The sequence below is a fragment of the Exophiala dermatitidis genome, assembly GCF_000230625.1.
Source record: "Exophiala dermatitidis NIH/UT8656 unplaced genomic scaffold supercont1.2, whole genome shotgun sequence".
Lineage (NCBI taxonomy): Eukaryota > Fungi > Ascomycota > Eurotiomycetes > Chaetothyriales > Herpotrichiellaceae > Exophiala > Exophiala dermatitidis.
This window is the reverse complement of record NW_008751647.1, coordinates 1,161,648-1,182,196: the sequence shown is the minus strand read 5'-3', so window position 1 is coordinate 1,182,196 and position 20,549 is coordinate 1,161,648. Positions and strand designations below refer to the sequence as shown.

The 20,549-nt window shown below is 53.3% G+C and overlaps 8 protein-coding genes across 8 annotated transcripts; 4 read left to right on the top strand and 4 right to left on the bottom strand.

The window, feature by feature from the left end:
• Positions 1 to 15: 15 nt before the first annotated feature.
• HMPREF1120_01929 (trehalose-6-phosphate hydrolase) lies at positions 16 to 1,995 on the bottom strand (the record flags this gene model as incomplete). Its single annotated transcript, XM_009155958.1, has 1 exon — positions 16 to 1,995. The coding sequence occupies one exon, from the start codon at positions 1,993 to 1,995 to the stop codon at positions 16 to 18; it is 1,980 nt and encodes a 659-aa protein (XP_009154206.1).
• Positions 1,996 to 3,354: 1,359 nt separating this feature from the next.
• Positions 3,355 to 6,170, bottom strand: HMPREF1120_01928 (molecular chaperone DnaJ; the record flags this gene model as incomplete). The annotated part of the gene is made up of 2 exons (XM_009155957.1): positions 3,355 to 6,023; positions 6,074 to 6,170. The coding sequence occupies 2 exons, from the start codon at positions 6,168 to 6,170 to the stop codon at positions 3,355 to 3,357; spliced, it is 2,766 nt and encodes a 921-aa protein (XP_009154205.1).
• An 853-nt stretch (positions 6,171 to 7,023) lies between these two features.
• Positions 7,024 to 8,383, bottom strand: HMPREF1120_01927 (histidinol-phosphate aminotransferase; the record flags this gene model as incomplete). The annotated part of the gene is made up of 2 exons (XM_009155956.1): positions 7,024 to 8,248; positions 8,298 to 8,383. 2 exons carry the CDS (start codon positions 8,381 to 8,383, stop codon positions 7,024 to 7,026), a joined length of 1,311 nt encoding a protein of 436 aa, XP_009154204.1.
• A 333-nt stretch (positions 8,384 to 8,716) lies between these two features.
• Positions 8,717 to 9,370, top strand: HMPREF1120_01926 (uncharacterized protein; the record flags this gene model as incomplete). The annotated part of the gene is made up of 1 exon (XM_009155955.1): positions 8,717 to 9,370. One exon carries the CDS (start codon positions 8,717 to 8,719, stop codon positions 9,368 to 9,370), a length of 654 nt encoding a protein of 217 aa, XP_009154203.1.
• A 1,659-nt stretch (positions 9,371 to 11,029) lies between these two features.
• HMPREF1120_01925 (uncharacterized protein) lies at positions 11,030 to 11,803 on the top strand (the record flags this gene model as incomplete). Its single annotated transcript, XM_009155954.1, has 3 exons — positions 11,030 to 11,058; positions 11,157 to 11,307; positions 11,384 to 11,803. The coding sequence occupies 3 exons, from the start codon at positions 11,030 to 11,032 to the stop codon at positions 11,801 to 11,803; spliced, it is 600 nt and encodes a 199-aa protein (XP_009154202.1).
• A 1,252-nt stretch (positions 11,804 to 13,055) lies between these two features.
• HMPREF1120_01924 (DEAD box RNA helicase HelA) lies at positions 13,056 to 15,077 on the bottom strand (the record flags this gene model as incomplete). The annotated part of the gene is made up of 1 exon (XM_009155953.1): positions 13,056 to 15,077. One exon carries the CDS (start codon positions 15,075 to 15,077, stop codon positions 13,056 to 13,058), a length of 2,022 nt encoding a protein of 673 aa, XP_009154201.1.
• A 311-nt stretch (positions 15,078 to 15,388) lies between these two features.
• HMPREF1120_01923 (L-fuculose-phosphate aldolase) lies at positions 15,389 to 17,256 on the top strand. The gene has a single exon (XM_009155952.1). The coding sequence runs from the start codon at positions 16,259 to 16,261 to the stop codon at positions 17,165 to 17,167; it is 909 nt and encodes a 302-aa protein (XP_009154200.1). The 5' UTR covers positions 15,389 to 16,258; the 3' UTR covers positions 17,168 to 17,256.
• A 651-nt stretch (positions 17,257 to 17,907) lies between these two features.
• On the top strand, positions 17,908 to 19,488 carry HMPREF1120_01922 (uncharacterized protein; the record flags this gene model as incomplete). Its single annotated transcript, XM_009155951.1, has 4 exons — positions 17,908 to 18,167; positions 18,314 to 18,770; positions 18,899 to 19,385; positions 19,448 to 19,488. The coding sequence occupies 4 exons, from the start codon at positions 17,908 to 17,910 to the stop codon at positions 19,486 to 19,488; spliced, it is 1,245 nt and encodes a 414-aa protein (XP_009154199.1).
• Between the last annotated feature and the right edge of the window lie 1,061 nt (positions 19,489 to 20,549).

The following is a 20,549-nucleotide window of genomic DNA, read 5'->3' as shown; positions in this document are numbered from 1 at the left end:
TCTCTGCGCATGTGTCTAGATTCCAGCCATGGCAACAATGACCTCCCACGGCCTCAAGTTCAGAACCCACTTGCCGTCGGGAGTCTTGGAGACATGATTCTCGACGTTGTCTGCACCGTCCTCTCGGGCAGTATAATTTCTAAATTGGGGCAAAACGGCGCCTTTTTTCAGTTGTGGGGTTTCAGACGACGTATCAAAAAGGACGGGGACGGCGCGGTCAGGCACGACCCAGTCGACAGGGGAGCGGGAGAAGTTTGTGATGACGAGACAAGTTGGACGGACCACATCTTTTGGTCCTGCTGTTGCTGATGTGGTTTCCACCTCCTCTCCTCCGCCGACTGTTGTTTTTGTCGAGTCATCCGTCCTCAAATAAGCAATGACAGTGTCATGGTCGAGATCCAACATCTCAAAGTCGCCATAGACGAAAATGTCTTTATATTCCTTACGCAGCCTCAGCAATTGACGCCAATAGTGCAACGGACTCTGCGGGTCTTCGAGCAATTTCACGGCATTCCAGTCCTTGAAATCCGGATGAATCGACATCCACGGCTTCGCACCGGGGGGAGCATCATGTGCAAGAAAGCCAGCATACGTCTTCTCATCGGGCGTCCACTGCATCGGGGTACGGGCGTTGTCACGACCAATAAGACGGTATTGGCGCTTAAACATTTCCTGTTTCTCCTTGTCGTCGGGGAAATCGCGCAGGACGGTCTGCCAGTGGTTCTGGACCTCGATGTCGCGGTATTGGTCGAGCCCCCATTCCTTGGGGACATTGATCTGCGCGAGTTCTTGACCCTGGTACAAGAAAATGGTTCCACTCTGCAGTGCTTGGTGCGCGGCAATCAGTTTGGCGGATTTGACGCGGTAGCTGGGGGTCGAGTCGTCGGCGAAGCGCGAGATGGAGCGTCCTTGGTCGTGGTTCTCCATGTATACTGCGTTCCAGCCGCCGTTCTGCAGCATGAACGACTGCCATTTGGCCACGATGTGTTTGAGCGCTTTCGGTTGGAATTCGCGTGGGTACCATTTGATCTGGCCCGGTTGGTGGTCGAGGTCGACAATTTCGAATTGGAATGCCATGGCTAGTTCGCCTCGGTCTTGACCTACGGCTTTGATGATCTCGCGGGTGTCGAAGACTCCTGGCATCTCGCCGACGCTGAAGGCGTCGTATTCGCGTAAGATGTCGCCGATGCCGTGGAGGTACTCGTGCAAGCGGGGGCCGCATGCATAGTTCTCCACGCCGTCTTGGAGGAATCCCGGACGGGTCTTTTCGGCGTCTGGTAGACCCGGTTCTTTGGAGATGAAATTGATCACGTCCATTCGGAACCCGTCGACTCCTTTGTCAAGCCAGAACCGCATGATGTCGTGAACGGCTTTCACGACGTCTGGGTTCTCCCAGTTCAGGTCTGGTTGGCCGGATGCAAACAAGTGAAGGTAGTATTCGCCCGTGGCTTCGTCGTATGTCCATGCAGGCCCGAAGAAGTTGGATTCCCAGTTGTTGGGAGGCATGCGTTCGCCTGTTTTTGGGTCGTATCGCGGTGGCCGCCAGATGTACCAGTCGCGGTAGGGGTTGTCTTTGGACGAGCGGGATTGTTTGAACCATTCGTGTTGGTCGGATGTGTGGTTCACCACCAGGTCCATCACGTATTTCATCCCGCGCTCGTGCAGGCCCCGGATCAGCTCGTCGTGGTCCTCCATCGTCCCGTAGCCAGGGTAGATGGCCCGGTAGTCGGAAATGTCGTAGCCCATGTCCACCTGGGGCGATTGCAGGATCGGGCTGAGCCAGACAATGTCTACCCCCAATGTGGCCAGGTAGTCTAGCTTCTCGATCACCCCACGCAAGTCGCCGTGGATCCGTCCCGTGCCGTCGTCGATGCTCTTGGCTGATTTGAATGACGCAGGGTAAATTTGGTAGACGCTGCTTTCGCGCCACCATGCGTGTCGTAGTGGCCGTTTGCGTGCCGTCACCGCTTGTTGTGCTGCATTACTATCGGCCATTTTGGAAGTAGTTTGAAAATGGCTTTCGGATGATGTCGTTGGAGTTTGAGCAGTCGAAGAAGATGATGATGAATATTCTCTCAACTGATGCAAAGAAAGTGGCAGCAGGGTCCTACCAGTAGTTATAAACGACCCCGCGGTGGAGTAGGTAGCCGGATGTTGAGAACAAGAAGACGAAGATAAACTCCCGGCTAACGAGGACGAGGAGAGGAATCCTCGCGTCGACGAGTTGTTTGTCAACGAAGCAATGCCGCGACGATGGTTGTAGTTAAAACTATTCTTGAGACGGTGGTGGTGGTGGTTTGGTTGCCGTCGGAATCCGTGGGCAGAAGAAGAGACAGAAGAATAATAACGGGTGCTCGGAAGGGTTGAAGTCGCCGATAACAAAAAACTATCACAGATCTGTCGTTTATCACTTTTGCTCGTATTGTTCAACACACTCTTCCCGATCCTAGCCCAACCTGCCGCTCGCGCCATAGAGTGTGGAAGGCTGATTGATGACAGAAGGCGGAAATGACATGTGCTATGCATGAATTGGTACCTATATATATCTGATACGTGGCTACGGATGGAATGTACCGGTGTATAAAATAAAGGGTCCTGGTCCTCCTCAAGGCTTCAAGCAAGCTGTTATGAGCCCACCTACACCACCGCCACCGCCCTCAGTCCCTTACAATGTACAATGTAGCACATAGTGGTCCCCTACTCGGTAGCAGCATTATCCGTATCCGTGGCCGTGGCAGGCGTGGTGGTGGCAGCTCTTTTCGATGGCATTCCATGCCGTGCATTGGTCCCAGTCAAGTCGCCCCAGCCTTGCCGCCGATAAACCAATCACAGTTCAAACTCGAAGCATTGCCAGGCAGTGCCAGTGTCAGTGGCAGCCTCGGATCCCGACAGAAGGTTGCGAATACTGTACAATGTACAACAGGGTGTTTACATTGTAAATTTCACATGCCAGGTCCATATTACTGGATCCCATCCGGGTGGCTGTCTAGCCAGCGCTGATGGAATACCTCTGCGGCTCGGATTGCAAGGGCTGTCTAAAAGGAGCCCAAAAGGCCAAAATACAGCCCGCCGCCGGCTATAACATTGTAGTGACGGAACGTCCGGTGCAGTACCGCGTACATTTACACATCGTATTACGATTTCGTGATCTTGGACCAGAGATAGGTCACAGCTCTCATGGTCTTGAGTCAAGAACTACTCCACGTGCCTGGTTGACTCCTGACGCACACTCATCCACTCGTGTGGTTGATCTCGTAGTCTCCAAAAGTACAATCCACCCTGTTGTTACATCAACTGCCATTGCAGGATACGTCGTAGATTCCAACTCTCCTGTTGACCAGAAAATGAATGTCCTCAGACCGGACGCAGGTTTCTTTTGGCCGCCTCTCTAACCCGCCCCAGGTCTTCCAGACACTTCATGTGTTCATCGTGCGCATGATCCCACCAAGCCCGACATTGTGCGTCGTCTTTCAACCACTGCATGTACGCCGCATACCCGGCCTCGTGAGAGTTCTTCGCTGCGTCCCCAGTTAAGCCGTCCACACTGTCGGCATCCGGCCCGTCACCACGCATGCTGATCCAATTCGGCGCCATGGTTTCACCAATCCGATCCTGTCGAATGCGGAAATGTTCAATCATTTTGGCGTTAAATCGGTTCCATTCTCGCATATACACCTTCATGTTCTCCACATACTGTAGCCAGTTGGCTTGGTCCAGACGATCCACGGCTGGCGGTACCACTGGCTTCGGCGGTTTAGGTAAGTTTAGTGCACGTAGCCTCGCCGCGGCTTTCCCACCGGCATCAACACTGGCCGCGGGACGTGACTCGAACGGGAGATGGGTTGCAATATCGCCCATATCCTTCAAACCAGTCGACGCAGGAGCAAATGGTGCCTGCTGGGTGAAAGCTTTCAGATCGACACCTTCATTTATAGACCATTTTTCTGAAGATGGGCGGAGGGCTTCCGTATTTGGTTGATGCCCGACGTGATTAGCCTCCTGCTTTCCAGAGCCTGCAGGGGTGTCGTCTAGGTCCATGACATCTTCTTCATCCTCCACGAAGACATTTCGATTTCGAGCACCATTCGCAGGCGAATTCCTGGCCCGCTGGGCTGCTCCCGTAGGGGGTGGTTCGGTTGCGGCAGTTTTGGCCTTGGCCGCCCAATCTTTCGGCAGTTTTCCTTGTTGGAAAGCGGTCGATTTGTCGTGGTGGTCGCCATCCGAACCGCTGCCACGTTGGGGTGTAAATCCGCCACTTACAGAGTCGGAAGAGGAGCTGCTTTCCGCATCCGGGCCTCTGGACAATCCTCTAGCTCGTGTTGCGGTGGACTTGCTTCCCGCTCGGCTGGTCTTGGAAGGTGATGGCTTTCGCATTTGAGGGTCAGTCGGACGGAGGAAGTCCTCAACTGTTACCTTGTCATGCCACTCATCCGCCGAAAACTTGGATTGGACATTGGACGGGCCGTTGTCATGACTGCTTCTGGGATTAGCAACCATACCGGACGTATGAAACGGAGAAGATGAGGGAGGGTGACGGGCTTTGTCATCTTTCATTTCCTGCTTTTCGCGCTGGGGAGGTGTCTTCTGTGGAAAGATACTCGAAGGAACTGCCCACGAAGGGAGACCATTGAAACAGGTCCCTTTAGGAGCAGGACGACCGGGAGGCGTCTTTTCCAACCAAGGATAGTGAAATGGGTTTCTTGGAGAGGGGGCATACTTGGGTCCATCCTGATTACCACTATTTCCTCCAAATGTGGGTGTGCCGTTAGACTTCGCTGCCTCAGGCGCGGAGAAAGGTTTCTGAGCAGGTTCCCTCGAATCGGGAGGCGGATACTTGTACTGGTTCTCGTCGACAATCCTAGTGTAATTAGTGTTGGGAAACTGTCCCGTCAGTCCGGGATTGGGATCGACGGTCCTGCCGAAAGGATTCAAGCCGGGTTTCGTTCTGGGTCGTGGCACAGCTTTTGGTCGTGCGTTCATGTTCAATGCCTCATCCTCACTCGACGACGTATCGGACGAGAAATCGGCATGGATCCCATTGGGCTTCATTCCGGGGCTTTCACTACGGTGTCGAGGAGGGTGGTCAAAGCGAGCAGACGACCTACCGAACGGGCCTCGATCATCCCAACGCGGGTCGACTGGCGAGTTCCGCACGCTGGCAGAACGATGCAGGCCATCTCCGTGGATGTCAGTCCTCTCGCCACTCACCCCGGCATACTTGGACGAAGGACGCGAGCCACCGAACGAATCACTCCGCATCTCATAGTCAGAAGACTTGGTATGTCGTAGAGGACTTACAGCAGGCCTAACCCGAGAGACGGGAGGTGACCGCATGTGGTCATCCGGCACATAGCCATGCGAACCAGTCCCCGCTGTACGATCGCCACGTACGTACGAGTATGCAGATCGAGGGGCTGGCGCCTCATCGCCACCATGGGAGCCGGCTGTATAGCCCTGTCTTCGCGCGCTCTGTGTCCGAGATAACCCAGGAAAGCCTGGCGGAGGCATATTTGAGGCGTGGGGTATATCAGACGAAGAGGACGGCTTGGGTGCTGTAGGAGCCTGACGAGGCGTTCGTGGCGGAACCGGTGGAGCAGTCGGCGATGGTCTCATATTGGGAAAGACTCTTGCAGCTTCGGCCCTAGCATCGTCGAAGCGAGCTCTATCCCATGACTGTGGTGCTCCGCGGGTGAAGGCATTGAATTTCTCCGCACCAGATGATGTCTGCGACTTGGGGGTCGGACTCGGGAACTGTGGTCGTTTATCTTTTGTCTTCGGCGGCGGAGGAAAGGGAAACTGCGGTGTGGCTGTGCTTGTACGATAGCTTGCAGACCTCGCGAAGCCATAAGGTTCTGATGTGTAGTTGCTGGCGGTGTTCCTACCAGTGAGTTTGGCGCGCGCGGCATCATATTTGGCCTTCTCGACGGGGTCGCTCAGAATCTCGTGTGCTGCTTGAACTGCCTGGAACTTTGGCAGGACTTCGACTTCACGGCCGGGATTTCGGTCGGGATGGAATTGTTTCGCTATGTTTGTAAGTCATGAGTTCAAAACCACGGCCTACCACCTCTCTTACCCAGGAGTCTGAACTGCCTCTTGATGTCTTCGGCATCTGCGGTTGGCGGCAGATCCAGGTCCGCATAGTAATCGCGCTTGACGTCGGCCTTGACCATTGTCAATTACGTTGGGAAGAAGTTCCAGGCGGAGAGTCTTAGGGTTGTGGTTTATCGATCAACGTCCTTCTTTTTCCTTCCGTAAACATGGTTCACCAAGAGCTGGATAGGTCTTTGAGCCTCAGCAGTTTGACTGGGGTGTAAGGCGGAGGTGAATCGATCTAGTAGAGATAAACCCGGATCCTGGGTGTTTGGACCAGGCAAGATCAGGACCCGTTGTTGTTGTGCGACGGACTGGCCAGCGTGAGACAAGTGTCGCAGAGAAAATATCGGGAAGAGGTAAGGCGACGGCGGAGTGGACAGGCGAGGTAGGGCAGTGAAGTGAAATCTAGCGGTCGAATGTGAATGGTAGTTTCTTCAGAGACTCGTCATTCGCGCGCCGACGAGGGTGAGGATGGGCCGAAGGACAAGATACAATCGTGGGAGGGTTGGGACGAGTCGGCGAGATTCTGGTTGTTGTTCCTGCGCAATGCTCGGGCTGCAAGGCGATTCCGAGTCGGGCTGCAGGGTGAACAGGCAGAGAAGTGATGTGACGATCCAGTGATGTGTGGCTGTCGAGAAGCACAGCAGCCTCCGTTTAGCAAGCAACGAGAACGATGTGCAGTGTGATGTGTTGGCATGCGCTGACAGGGTGTTTCTTTACTATTGTCGATTTTGGGAATAACGCGGGTTGCAGGCGTATCAGCGAAGCGCGTGCAACATGGGATCCATCTTCCATCATCAAACCTCAACTCCCATGCTTCCTCAGCCTCTACTAATGCCAGCCACGCCATCACTTACAGCAGCACAGTCTCCCTATTCAAGTTTAGTAGCATTCGCTTGAGGTCGTATATCTCTAGTCTATCACTCTGCATCATGATAACACCCCGTTGGCCTCTGTTTCACGCTTCTCTTCCTCTGCGCCTACGCCGTCTACCTGGGAGCCGCGCGACGAGTATATCTGCTGCAAGACCGATCTGAGTTCTTCCAGGAACCGGTCTACCTCCTTTTCCGTGCCGACAGTGATTCGCAGACATCCGTTGCATCCATACTCCTTACCACGGAATCTTACCACGACTCCACGCTGCCCGGCCATTGTCTCGTATACGGCCAAAGCGGTCACATTGTCCGGTCGACCTCCCTGCTCCCGTGGCTTGTCGAGTATCTCAACAAGGAGGAAGTTTGAATCAGTTCCTCCCAAAAAGCGCCCAACTCCCGGTATCTGCGGAAGTTCCTGCAGGAGCCTGTCTCGCTGCCTGAGGATCTTTTCTCTATTTTGTCTCATGACTTTCAGATTGTCGTGCTCCAATGCCGCGGTCGCGATAGCACTCGTGGGACTGGAGATGTTATAAGGCGCTTTCATATTGTTGAGCAAGCCAGCAATCTCCGGGCTGCTGAATGCGACACCTAGCCGTATTCCTGCCAGGCCGAAGGCCTTGCTCAATGTTTGCATAACAACCAGATTCGGCCATTCAAGCACCCACTCCGCCAGGCTTGATCCTTCAGGAGCAAAGTCAATATAAGCCTCGTCCACCACCACGATTCCATTCCAGGTCGGATGTTCGAGCACTTGCTGAATATCCTCCTTGCAAATGACTGCGCCGGTGGGGTTACCGGGTGAACAGATATATACCATTTTGATCGAGGGATCTGAAGAGAGCTTGTCCGCAATAAGTTTCGGCTGCAAAGAGAAGCCATCTTCTGCGTTCAACGGCACATGGACCACTTCCACGTCGTTTACGTCCGCGCTCACAGAGTACATGCCGTATGTTGGAGGGCAAGTCAAGATCTTGTCCTTTCCAGGGACGCAGAGGCATCGCAGCAGTGCATCAACGGCTTCATCTGATCCGACACCGCAGAACATATTCTCCGGCCTGAGCGTCTTATCGGTATGTGTGCGCGTGTTCCTCAATCGGCAGAAGCGTTCCTTCAGTGCTACTTGGTGAGGGTCCGGGTATCGGTTTAGCCCTAAGAAGTCGACCCGCGGTTTCTCGACGTGGTCATGCTTGTAGTCTCCGTTTGTATTCAGCGCCAGACCTGGACCGTAGGCGTTCTCGTTCGCATCGAGGAGGATGTTCTTTCCGTCATCCTTGTAGTCGCTACATTGGTGAGTCAGTGAACGAACTGCGCTGCGGGGCTGGCACTCACTCTCGAGCACATCGGTAGGGCTTGAGTTTGAGGATATTGGGCCTTGCGCACTGCGCAAGGTTAAAGGGAGACGCTTTCTTAGCCATTTTATCAGAAGTGCAAGACAAGAAGCAAGCAGATTGCGAGGGATCGCAGCTGTCGCATCGTAGAACAAGTTGAAAAGTTGACTCCAACTGCCAACGGTCGCGACCAATTTTCTCCGCAGGTCGGCATCATTAGCGCCGCAGTGTATCTCGCATGACGATCCGGCACGCAGGCACTTCTACTATCATTCATTTGCCCCAAACAGCTGGGCCGCATACTCACCACACCCTCTGTTCTGCTCCAGGCCGCTTCATCTCGGGATAACGTCTCGCTGGTGTTATCACATATCTAACGTATCTACCACTGTTGTTGGCCTTCGCCGCCAATTCTGCCAGATGGCCGAACGCAAATCGGCCTACGGTGCCCCTGCCTCAGATACCGACTTTCGCAGAACCTGGGACAAGGCTGAATATGAAGCAAAGGCCAAAAAGGAGAAGGAGGAGCAGCGAGAAGAAGCCAAGGCACGGTATGAAGCCAAATTAGAAGGAAAGAAATGGCACAAGCCAGTGGATTTCTCGGCTCTCGAGTCGACGTCGGCGAGAAACTCGCGACTGGACGTGGCTAGCATGGTCGGAAAAAGCACACTTGTCCCTGCAGGGTCGACCGTTGGAAAGCGAGGCAAAGGCGCTGGGTTCTACTGCGAGGCTTGCGATCTCACCTACAAGGACAACGTACAATACATTGAGCATCTGAACTCGAAGCAACATCTTTTCAACACGGGCCAATCTGGGGACGTGAAGCGTGCGACACTGCAGGAGGTCCGGGAAAGACTCGAAATGCTCAAAGCCCGCAAGAGGCAACAAGAGGAAGAGGAGAAACGGCTAGGAGAAGTTGATATTCAGGCCCGAATCAAGAAAGCTGAAGAGCTGGACGCGGCCGAGAGGGAGGAGAAAAGACGTAAACGAAACGAGAGGCGGAGGAAAGGCGGTGGCGAGAATGGTATCAAGAAGGAAGACGAGTGGGAAGGCCGACTGGGAATCATCCACTGAACGCATCGGGGGGCTGGCTCCCGCGGAGTGCTATCAGGGAAAGAACACCAAGACGAATGGATGTTTCAGGATTCTCCTTCTTCCCTATTCACTAGGTCACGATCTACTCAATCGATGCCTATCGATCGCATGAAACGGGCCAGATATGTGAGCAGGTCTTTGCCATCGTCGCAGGTTGGTTCCGCGATATCTTACTCGATCTTCGGCCGCCTACGAGGCGAAGAATCACATTGAGTCAAGGTTCGGGAGTCCAGATCCGTCCACCTCCCATCAGAGCGGGGAGGTCTTCGTCAAGACAATCTTGAACAGAGTGTCGAAGGAGAACTTCTGCCGATGACAGGGAGTGTTGGGGCGATACGCCTCGTGGACTTTCCGACGCAGTGGACTCTTACCACGGGAGACGGACTGCGACTCCCTTCTACACATTTGGAGCCTATTCGAGTTTCTGAACGATGCTAGAGTATGCTGAAAGATATCATTTCAGAAACAATTAATACGACAACCAGATCAACCACGCTCATCACATACGAGGATGCGCAGACTGTGTTATGGCATGTCGAGCTGTCTACATCGCTCGCCTTGGGCCGCCGCCCAGGTACCGCTTCGAGCCCGGAGGAGAGAGCACAGCAATGTGCGCGCTTTACATAAGTTTCTGCAGAGCTTGAGGCAACGAAACCGCGGTAGCGGTTGGCCTCCACAGACTCTCCTTTTCACTTTACGCCTACTATGCAGCGACACCGTGACTATCCGGTGGGCATCAATCTCGGTTTTGCGGGATTATATATGCTACTGGTTGTGTCGCTGATGCAGAGCAACTGTAAAGCAGCGCATATAAAACCACATTGTTAGATATTGGACAATAAGCCCAAGGGGTCTCCAATACAGGAGTATGCCGTGTGCCATCCAAACCGTGACTGAAATTCAAGTGTAGATGATGACGTCATTGTGGTTGAGTGGGGACGCTTTCAACGCATCTCAGCCTCGTCATGGAAACCAGCGACGATGAACCTCATGGCATATCGCCGACTTTAACTCGGAAGCAAGTCTCAACAGATACCAGTATTTCGACGACGTCGTTAAGTACACGGTTTCTTGAACGACAGGATCGATCCCCGGAAGCACAAGAGTTACTATGAAGACAAAGACGGCTGAACGAGCAATTGGCTGAACGTCAGCCCTTCTGGCCGAGAGTGACGCAGTCTTCATGATTTGCGATCATCATGCGTGTTGCCATCTGGAGGCCTCGACCTTTCATCATCCGAGGTCGAATCGGGCAAAAACTAAGGTTTGGCATTATTACTAGCATTAACTTCAGTACCAGTCAACAGTCGTGCGAGTGTGGCAGTGGACTGATGAGCATCATGGTTGCTCCTGCCCCTCTCATCCCTCCCGCACTCGCAATCGCAGTGCCTTCCCCGTGCGTACCTGCCGGCCGTGACTGCCTTTTGCGTGACTGCCACAGTCGACGTCACCAGTAATAACACGACGGCCTACTCGTAGTACCTGTCGGGCAATTCAAGTTGTGCATTAACCCTTCAGCGACCTTTATTTACCCTTTCCCCAGCTTCCGTTCATCCTTCAGTCTACCTTTGTCTGAGACAGTCCTTCGATCTCATATCAGAACTTGAATACAACGTACATCTAAGCAATACCGGCATTATGACTTCCGCACAGCAGCCCACTGACCCGTGAGTACCGTCCCATCACCCGTCTCCTGCGCTCAGCTGTTCCTCCACCACCGCACAAAAGCACAAGAGAGGGTGTACGTCGACTGACCTCCTGGTAGATACAAGGCCAAGAACAAGGATGAGCCTGGTGTGGAGGAGAAGATCAATGATCTCAGCGACTTCATCCGGGCCTGCAAGTTTGGCATGTTGACTACCCGCATTGCCGACTCCGGTCTGCTGGTTTCCCGCTGCATGGCATTGGCTGCGCAGGTAAGTACTTACTCGGTCCTTTCTCTGGCTGTGCTGCATAATCAAATCACCTGCTGACCTTGATATCTCCATAAAGGAGACCGGTGGCATCGACCTCATCTTCCACACAAACACCCACTCCGGCAAGACCTCTGACCTCGAATCCGACTCGCATGTCAACGTCTCCTTCTTGAACAGTTCGGGCTCGTGGGCATCTATCTCTGGCACAGCCACTGTCAGCGACGACCGAAGCTTGGTGAAGAAATACTACACCCCGTCTCTGAAGACATGGGTCGGCGATTTGGGCGACGGTGTCCATGATGGCAGTGAGAATGACCCACGTATCGGCATCATCAAAGTTAAAACTATTACCGCAACATATGCTGTCTCCAAGGGCACTTCCCTAGGAAGGGCTGTCGAAATGGTCAAGGGAGCAGTCACAGGAGAGGTGGCCAATGTCAATGACCTGAGAGAAATTAGCCAGGAGGAAATCCAGCAGTGGAGGAGCAGCCATTAGAGATCAATGGTCCTGAACTGCGTCCAAACCTGCACCCAACAGTGGTGCTAATGAAGCCCCCTGTTGACGATGCTCAGGTGCTTGGCTTACTGAGCATTTAACCATGACGAAAGCAATGTGTAAATGATTCGATCACTCCAAAAAAAAGTGAACTTGAAGAACAAACATTCGAAGAGGAGATTTCTTTTCTTTTCATTTCTTGTCTTATGTATGAGAGGACTGCGATCCCTTCAAGTTGCCCAGAACCATAACCGACCGTAACGACCGTTGAATGCATTAGACCACAATGCTTGCCAGAGAAACTAGTACAGCCCACAATGAACAAGGTGAAATATGCGTATTGGTACAAGGACGCACTGAGGTATAGCCCAGTAATAGAATGAATGATACCTCCCGATGGAGATATATGCGCCAATCAGTCCTGGCAGCGCCACAGTCCTGAACTCTCCTAAATGCGAAACCAAAGATTCGACTTCAAGCAAAGAAATGGTGACTTTTCGATCGACAGGGCAGTACGGTATAATCATGGCAGAGAGGCAGGCAGGAAGGAAGGCTATACCTCCACCGACTAGTCAGAACTGTTGGTTCATTGTTGGTACAACAAATGGATTGTGTAGACTGTTGATGTTTTGCCTGGACCATGAAGTTCCCCGCCGGCGTAGGGGTTTTCTGATAGCATGTTTTGGTTGTATCGTCGGTGGAGGTTCGTCGGTCCGCTCGAAGTATAACCCAAGGCAGAACTCAATGAAGGTCGCGCGGTTTAGATTTTGCGTTTGGCGGGAGGTTTGGGCGCAACGGAGGGTCAAGACTGACTGTGGTTTCGGATGCGTTGCTGTCTGTTCCGCTGGGTGTTTGATGGCGGAGAGATGTCGGAGAAAGAGGGCTGACTTGTGTCGTTTCCGTTTCGGTTTCTCTGAGTGGATGAACGTTGAAACCGGGGATGGCATTGAAGGTAGATTTCCAATTGCCGAGACGAGAGGTTGGTGAAGGCATCTCCCTTGTACAGAAGGACAATGAATGCCGCTGCTACCCTTCCACCTTGTCGAGTGATAGAAAAACACAGAACAGGAAAGGAGGGATGCTGAAGAAGCACAAAGGGGGAAAAGGACGCCTGACCCACTTCCTCCCGACTCCATTGACGTATAAGTCCATAACATATACGACGGACAGAAAACTCCCGACACCATCCCCATCAGATCAGGCAAGTCCAGAAACCAATCCACTCATGATCTTTAACAATGTGTTGGCTTGTCTACCATTGGTTGCCTTGATCCCCAAGGCCGTCGTAGCCACCACGAGCACCCGATCTCGAGCTGTTGTCGTTGCCGAAATCTTGTCTTCGGTCGAAGGATCCCCGGCCACCCCGGTCTCTGCCTCCTCTGCCACCAAAGTCACGGCCACCACGGCCACCACCTTGGCGGTCACGATCACCTCGGTCACCGAAACCGTCTCGTCGGCCTTCGGAACGACCACCGTAGCCGGGCTCATTGAACTCGAGGCCCCTCACGCCAGAAAAGCCGAGCTTTTGGGCGAAGGAATGGGAGATACGAGGTGTGCGTTCCAGACCGTAACCGTATCTGGCAAGATTGTTGGCCATCTCGACCATGGTCTGCTTGGGCCTTCGGACAGACGACTGGTTTAAGCTGGCCAAGACGCCCTCGTAGGCTTTGATCTTATCACCAATGGGGACACCTCTGATTCCTGCCTCGACCATTTGCATGATCTTGCCGGTTTCCGCGGACAGCTGGGTCGGCTGTGTCATGTCCAACTTGGCCGTTTCCAGTGATTCGTCCTCGGAGATGTTGTGGGCGTGGAGGTCACGGACCAGTTGTCGGAACTCGTTGCGCTCGTCGTCCTGCAGGATGAGCCAGCCCTGGCCCGATTTGCCAGCACGTCCAGTCCGGCCAATTCGGTGGACGTAATCTTCCAATCTCTTCGGCGGTCCTACTTGGATAACGTGGGTCACATTGGGAAAATCCATTCCCCTTGCCGCAACGTCTGAAGACACCAAGATGGCGCTCTCGGCATGGCGGAACGCCTGCGAGTTGCGGGTCCTCTCGGCCTGGGTCAGTCTGGACGACATCTCGAAGATTTTGCATGGAGCAAGTGGGTGAGGGGCGAATAATCCAGCCTTAGCCCCTGGCAGACGCATATTTCTCAACACTTCATATGCCATTCTGACTTCGTTGATGGTGGACAAGAACATGATCGCTTTGAAGGGAGGGTTGTTGGTAGGGTCGGCCTTGTGGGCTTGAACGGCCTTGTAGGAGATCTCGGCAAGGGTCGGAAGTACGTTTTCCAAGCCGGGCAGGTAAACGACATTTTGCGGTACCGACTCGTGGGTGGCGGCCTCATTGGGGTCAATGGTGCGGACAAATTTGAAATCCCGCTTCATGGTCTGCTTCACCAACCCAACCACCGAGCGCGGCATGGTCGCCGAAAACATGAGAGTCTGTCGGTCTTTCTGGTCTCTGGGAGGCATGTAGCTTTGAATTTCCGCAATGTCCGGGGCAAAACCAATGTCGAGGAGTCGGTCGGCCTCATCGAGGACAAAGGTCTGGATGTTGTCCAACCGAACGCCACTGTCGGGGTCGGACAGCAGATCCTTGACTCTACCCGGTGTACCAACGAGGATATGGCAGCCCATTCGCTGCATCAGCTTCAAGTGATACCTCTTCTGTGTGCCACCGACAGCTGTCTGCACCTGAACTCCAGTCCCGGAAACGATCTTTCTTGCCTCCTCGCCAATCTGTTCGGCCAGTTCTCGCGTAGGTGAAAGGATGAGGGCTCTGATGTCGTTAATGGAAGCTCTGCGAGTATTGAGCGCAGGATCTCCCAGTAAGCGTTGGACAATCGGGGTCAAAAAGGCCAAAGTTTTGCCCGTGCCGGTCCTGGCTTGAGCGACCACGTCTGAACCGTCTAAGCATTCGTTGATGGTCATGCGCTGGACTTCAGTCATTGTTTGGATATTCATTCTGTTGGCCAATGTGTTGACGATTCTTCTATCGAGGACTCCGGCTTCGCCTAGCTCGGTGAACGTGCTGAACTCGCGATTTACATGTGAGAGGTCCTCCGCTCCCATGTCTTCGGCGACGGCATGTTGTTGTTGGCCATATCTCGAGGTGGAGGAGAAAAGATTGACTCTGATTGACTTTGAGGGAGCGAATCGACTAGTCGGAGGTAACGTGCGAGATACAGGAGATGAAAAGGATGTCGAAGGAACGGATCGCAAGGCTCGTAGAACCAGACGCCCCTGTCGGGCTGCACCGTACATGGTGACGGTGTTTGCGGAGAGAATGAACCGGCAAACGATGTGTTCACAACAGAAGTGGCTAAGCAACTAACAGAACCAGGTCAAGGGAGAGAATGAGTGAAACTGAGAAGGTCGAGGAGTTTCGTGAAGACAAAAATGGACGGGATGAATCGTTCGGTGGCTTGAATGAACAGAACAACAACTGAAATTCATGGGCCTGCGAGTCCGAGTCTTCGATCCAAAAAAATTCCAGCGATTTGCAGGGTCTTCGGGAGGCGGCTGCCATTATTCCTCTTCAAGCCTAGCCTAGCTTACGTAAGGCCGCGACTGGCCACTGGCCACGAGCAGCGAGATCCAGACCCAGCTTCAAGAACAACACATGCAGAATAGAGTGAGAATGGAAGACGCGCCTGACATGGTCAAGTGATCCTGAACTGATAATGCTATGCTGCTGAAGGGTATCCTTCCACCTCGCACGAAATCGCCGTGTCTTTTCGCGGAAACAAGTCTCGTTTTCACGCACAGCAGAGTCGCACTGCGGTGTCCGTCGCGGCACCCTCCACATGCAACGGCACCGAAGTCGCCTGTTTCCCATGCTACGAACGTTTCGCTGAGAATGCTATCGATGTCGCTCCTATGCGACGTGGAAAACATTGTTAATATTTTACAAATTTTCCAGCGAACGTCTTTCAGATGCCGTATGTGCCGAGTTCGTTGATTGCCGCGAGTGTTCAGGGCCACTACTACTGGACGGTGCGTGGAGACCCTGCATAGGTGGATTGGGCCATCCATTTCAGCCTGCCTACAACAGGTCAAAACAGGCGTCTCATGTTCTCTCATTCTCACCAAATTCCCTGATCGTAAGGCGTGCTCAAAGCCCGAGCCACTGCGGGGGACCCAACCATGAGATGTCAATCCACCCGAGGCTCTTCGGGACTTGACCGATCAACGTCGCATATCTCTATCCCCAAGGCTCTGATTCGTCCAGTGTCCACAGCCATAAACATAAGAGGAAGGCTAACCCGGGCATGGCTATATCACGGACATTGCCTCCTCTCCAACCTGCCCTGGCCATCTCTCTTCTTATCTCACTTCTTGACCCTGGTCTCTAACATATAGTGTCGCCATTCTTTCCCTTAGGTGACTCCTTCATTTTGACCACTCGACCAAGTCTACAGGCACAAGGCTTCATCTCTATCGCCATGGCCCCGCCAACCGCCACATACACCGAGACCTCGACGCCCTCCAAGGGCTTCGACACCGCGGACGCGCAGCCGGAAGGCACCGCACCCAACGAGCCAGGACTGAAGCAAGGCGAAGCGGTAGTCCAACTACAGAAGTTCCCCGGCCCACCCCGCTTCACCGACAAGTACGAGGCGCGAGAATACCTGAAAGGACGGCTGGCGCTGGCCTTCCGACTATTCGGCAAGTATGGATTCGACGAAGGCGTTGCCGGACACATCACGCTCCGCGACCCCGTGGAACCGGACAAGTTCTGGGTGAACCCGTTCGGACTGGCATTTAGCCAGATCAAACGCTCGGACTTGATTCTCGTCGACCACGAAGGCAAAGTGGTTGACGGCGGGCCCAACCGCCTGCTCAACACGGCAGCATACATGATCCACGCGGCAGTGCACAAGGCACGCCCGGACGTCCTTTGCGCCGCCCACTCGCACAGCATCTACGGCCGAACCTTCTGCACGCTCGGCCGCCCCATCGACATCACGACCCAGGACAGCTGCGCGTTCTACAACGACCTGGCCGTGTACAATTCGTTCAAGGGCATCGTGCTGGCCAAGGAGGAGGGCGAGAACATTGCCCGTGCCATCGGCAACAAGAAGGCCTGTCTGTTGCAGAACCACGGCCTTCTCACCGTCGGCCAGACCATCGAGGCTTGTATTTTCTGGTTCATCTCACTTGAGAAGTGCTGTCGTACGCAGTTGATGGCCGATGCTGCCGCCGCCGGCCGAGGTGGCGAAACTATCAAGATCGACGATGAGGATGCCGCCTTCACTTACAAGAGCGTCGGTACCCCGCGAGCCGGCTGGTTTAGTGCCAAACCCATGTTTGATGTCATGGCTCTGGAGTCCGGGGACGAATACTTAAAATGACGGACGGAGTCGATCATTTATGTACCTTTTTTTTGAAATAGTGTTTGCTTGTCCTTTGATACGATGTAAATGTCATGACCTTAAGACGACCTTTTTTGCAATTTGAGAGTTGAAAGACAAGCCAATCTGCTGCGCAAGTGCTTCGCTTTTGTGTTCGCTTCAATATCTTATCGAGTCAAAAGGGATACTTGGCAACCCCAGCAGTAGTACGACTGGTACTCCTTTCTATCGTGGAGGAGGAGCCCTAGCCTCGGGAGTCGCGGAGGTGAGGGGCAAACTCTGGGGTTAATCGTCCAACGGGGCGCCAATCTCAATCTGTACGGACCTAGACATCGACAACCAACACCGTGAGCTGACCTCGGAAGTGGGGATTGAGCTGTCCTCACACTCTTCATCTTGATCCTGTATCGACACACCGGGCGAGAAGTCTACCGCTCTTGCTTCTCCGCTTTGGAGCTGGTCGATCGGTAACTACTATATTATATACCTTGGTATCTACCTTTATATCTCCGCCATCGGCGGGAAATCGAACTTGGTGCTGGTTCTTACTGATTGGACGGCCTTTATTACGAGCCAAAGCAGAATATTAGTATCCAAGGTGGACTTCTTGCCCTGCGAATTCCAGGAATTTTCACTGTCACACCCTGGATGATATCAGAACGTGATCGGTAGCATTGAATTGCCGGAATCCCAATATCTGCATCCGTTGTTTCGCAGCGGCACCAACTATCACCTGCATCATGCCGTCCAGTCTTTCTATTCTGTCGATTCTTTTCGGCCTCGCGGCCCTATTATACCAGTTCGCTCTCAAAGACTACCTCTTTGCGACGGTAGGGTTGGGCCGCACGATCCAACATGTCTCCGAGTTCCCGTATGAATGCCATCGTATCCATGGCGATCCCAACATCCAGGCATGTGAAGACATGTGGCTGGACGAAGAGTCGAGGACATTGTTTCTTGCCTGCTCCGATCCGATGGCCAGGAAGGAGTGGATGCCCAAGTGAGTGGCCGGTATATCCGAGCAGTGTGATATGGCATCCCCCCAAAGGGGAACGCTAGTTGCCCCTTTTTGACTGCTGATTACCTTTTCCCTTTCCGTTCTTGATGGACCAGCTGGCGAGAAACTGACAAGGCACTTTGCTCCAGTATTCACCGCTTGAATGCGTCCGGCAGAGCACTACACGACCATGTCGTGGCTTTGAACCTCGACAATCCGTCGAGCGAAGGAGGGTTCACTTACCATGTTCTTGAGAGACCAGGATTCCCGGGCGTCCACGGCGATGGTCGCCTCCACGTCGTGGGCATAACGGGAACCAGGCGCAAATCTGCAGAAGCAAATCCAGATGAGGACAACTCGGAGATTGAACTGTGGCTGATCAATGCCCAGCCTTCTGTTGATCCCGTTACAGGAGAGTTGCTCGATAACGCCGTGGTGGGAGGAAACTCCACTATTGAGGTATTCAGAACCAAGCCGGGCGCCGATACCATGGAGCATGCCAAAACGTTCGCGCATCCTCAAATTGCAACACCCAACAACATCGCCGTGACGAAGGATGGAGGCTTCTTCTTCACCAACGACCATGGACCTCACAAAACTGGCTGGGTATGTGTTCTTGTTATGCCCCGTGATGTGCCCAGCAGGATTTGTCCCAATCTGACGTAGACTGGAGATTGGATTGGAGGTTGAATCATGGTCAACGATGCTGACCCTGACCTTTTCTCTACCTCCAGCCACACCATCTATCCACCTATTTGGGAACAGGCGACGTCTCTTACTGCTCGGCCAGTGGAGACTGCAAACGAGTCGCTTCAGGATTCAAATTTCCTAACGGACTTCTTCTGGCCAGTGATGGGTTACTGTACGTCCCCAGCGCTGCCATCGGCGGTATAACTGTGTTTGAACCGTTGCCGGATGGTTCGCTGAAGAAGGTTCACTACATCGACCTCGATTACCCTATGGACAATCTCTCAGAGGATGCGAACGGTGATATCTTCGCAGCGGGATTTCCCAAGATTGCGGAGGTGCTTACTGCCTTCGACGACCCCCTCAAAGCCGTAGCCTCGGCTACTGTCTGGCGCGTGAGAAGGTTGAACAGGAATGTCCCGGACAAGTATGAGTATGAGCTCTTCAAAGTGATCGAGGACGCGGACGGGGAGGTTTTGCCTATCATGACGACCGTGATACATGATGCGTCGACCGGAAGATTATTCATGAGTGGTGAGTTCTCCTCATGCAGCCGAGAATCTGACACATTTCGGATTGTGCTGACTTCTTAAAAGGAGTCGTATCACCGTTTATCACCGTCTGCGAAAAGATATGAGGGGTTTGGTCTAGGGTTGCAGCCTTCTGAAGTGGATGACTTTGTGTGTATAGGGGGGTCCTAATATTCAAGAGTGTGAGTAGGGGCTCAGGATCAATGGTGCTTGTGATGTAATGCTTCCCCTGCTCAGTCACTCCTTGGCTGAATCGGGAGGTCTTGGCCATCCTTTACCGAGTGTATCATGTACGGTGTACCTAGGTATGCAAACAGACAGCCATGTCTTCTCGGGTCAATGCGAGTGCAGATATTTGCCATTCAAGTTGGCGATCGATCTGGCCATCGACGTCATCAGGAAATTCGTGTTGAAGACGATGGGTAAGGAACCTCAGACCATATGCCCTCCCGCTTGTCGTATAATAATGCACAGTCCTGGCAGGGTCAAACTTGAAGACGAGGATCCCTCGAGTTCAAGTTGCAGCAGAGGTCACTGTCAACTTGAAGTGGAATATCACGGCAATCGGAGAAACGAGAACTCCGACCTCCGTCGTGCTAAAGCTACTACTTAGCACTAGAACTGGCATTTCACGCTGTGTAGGTACTTCACGGCGTTTCCCAGAGACTGCACCGCATGCAGCATCAACGCTTCGTCTGCCTCTGCGCCTCAAGGTGCAGGTTCGTTGTTCGCAATCTACACCTTCTACTGTGGCCTACTTTGAGCAGTACTGGCAGTCGAACGGATGCTCGATCACAGAAATGATGATGTCAAACTTCAATTTGACCCTTGACAGAAATGTTCTTCTATCCCCACGATAACTGTTCCTTGTGGGCCTCGGACTCCGCTACGGTTTGACCCTTCTACAAGACCCTGACGATCCATGCTGACTTCGCGGCGTCTGCCGTACAACATTGTAGCATGTCTGTTGCTTCAGAGAACTCCGAGTCTTCACCACAGACCAAGCTCCGGACCCGAAACCACGGCCCCTCTCACTATGACTACCATACGAGAAACCAGGCCCCCTTGGCAAGCCACATTCGTAGCCAGTCAGACATCTCGCCGACTCGGTATGTGGCGCGCATGTGCAGACTGACGCAGCTGAGTTACTCGAAGTGACGGACATGGA

What these genes read in the sequence shown, in the direction of transcription:
- HMPREF1120_01923 (XM_009155952.1), top strand. Translation starts at nt 16,259, where the DNA reads ATGGCCCCGCCAACCGCCACATACACCGAGACCTCGACGCCCTCCAAG.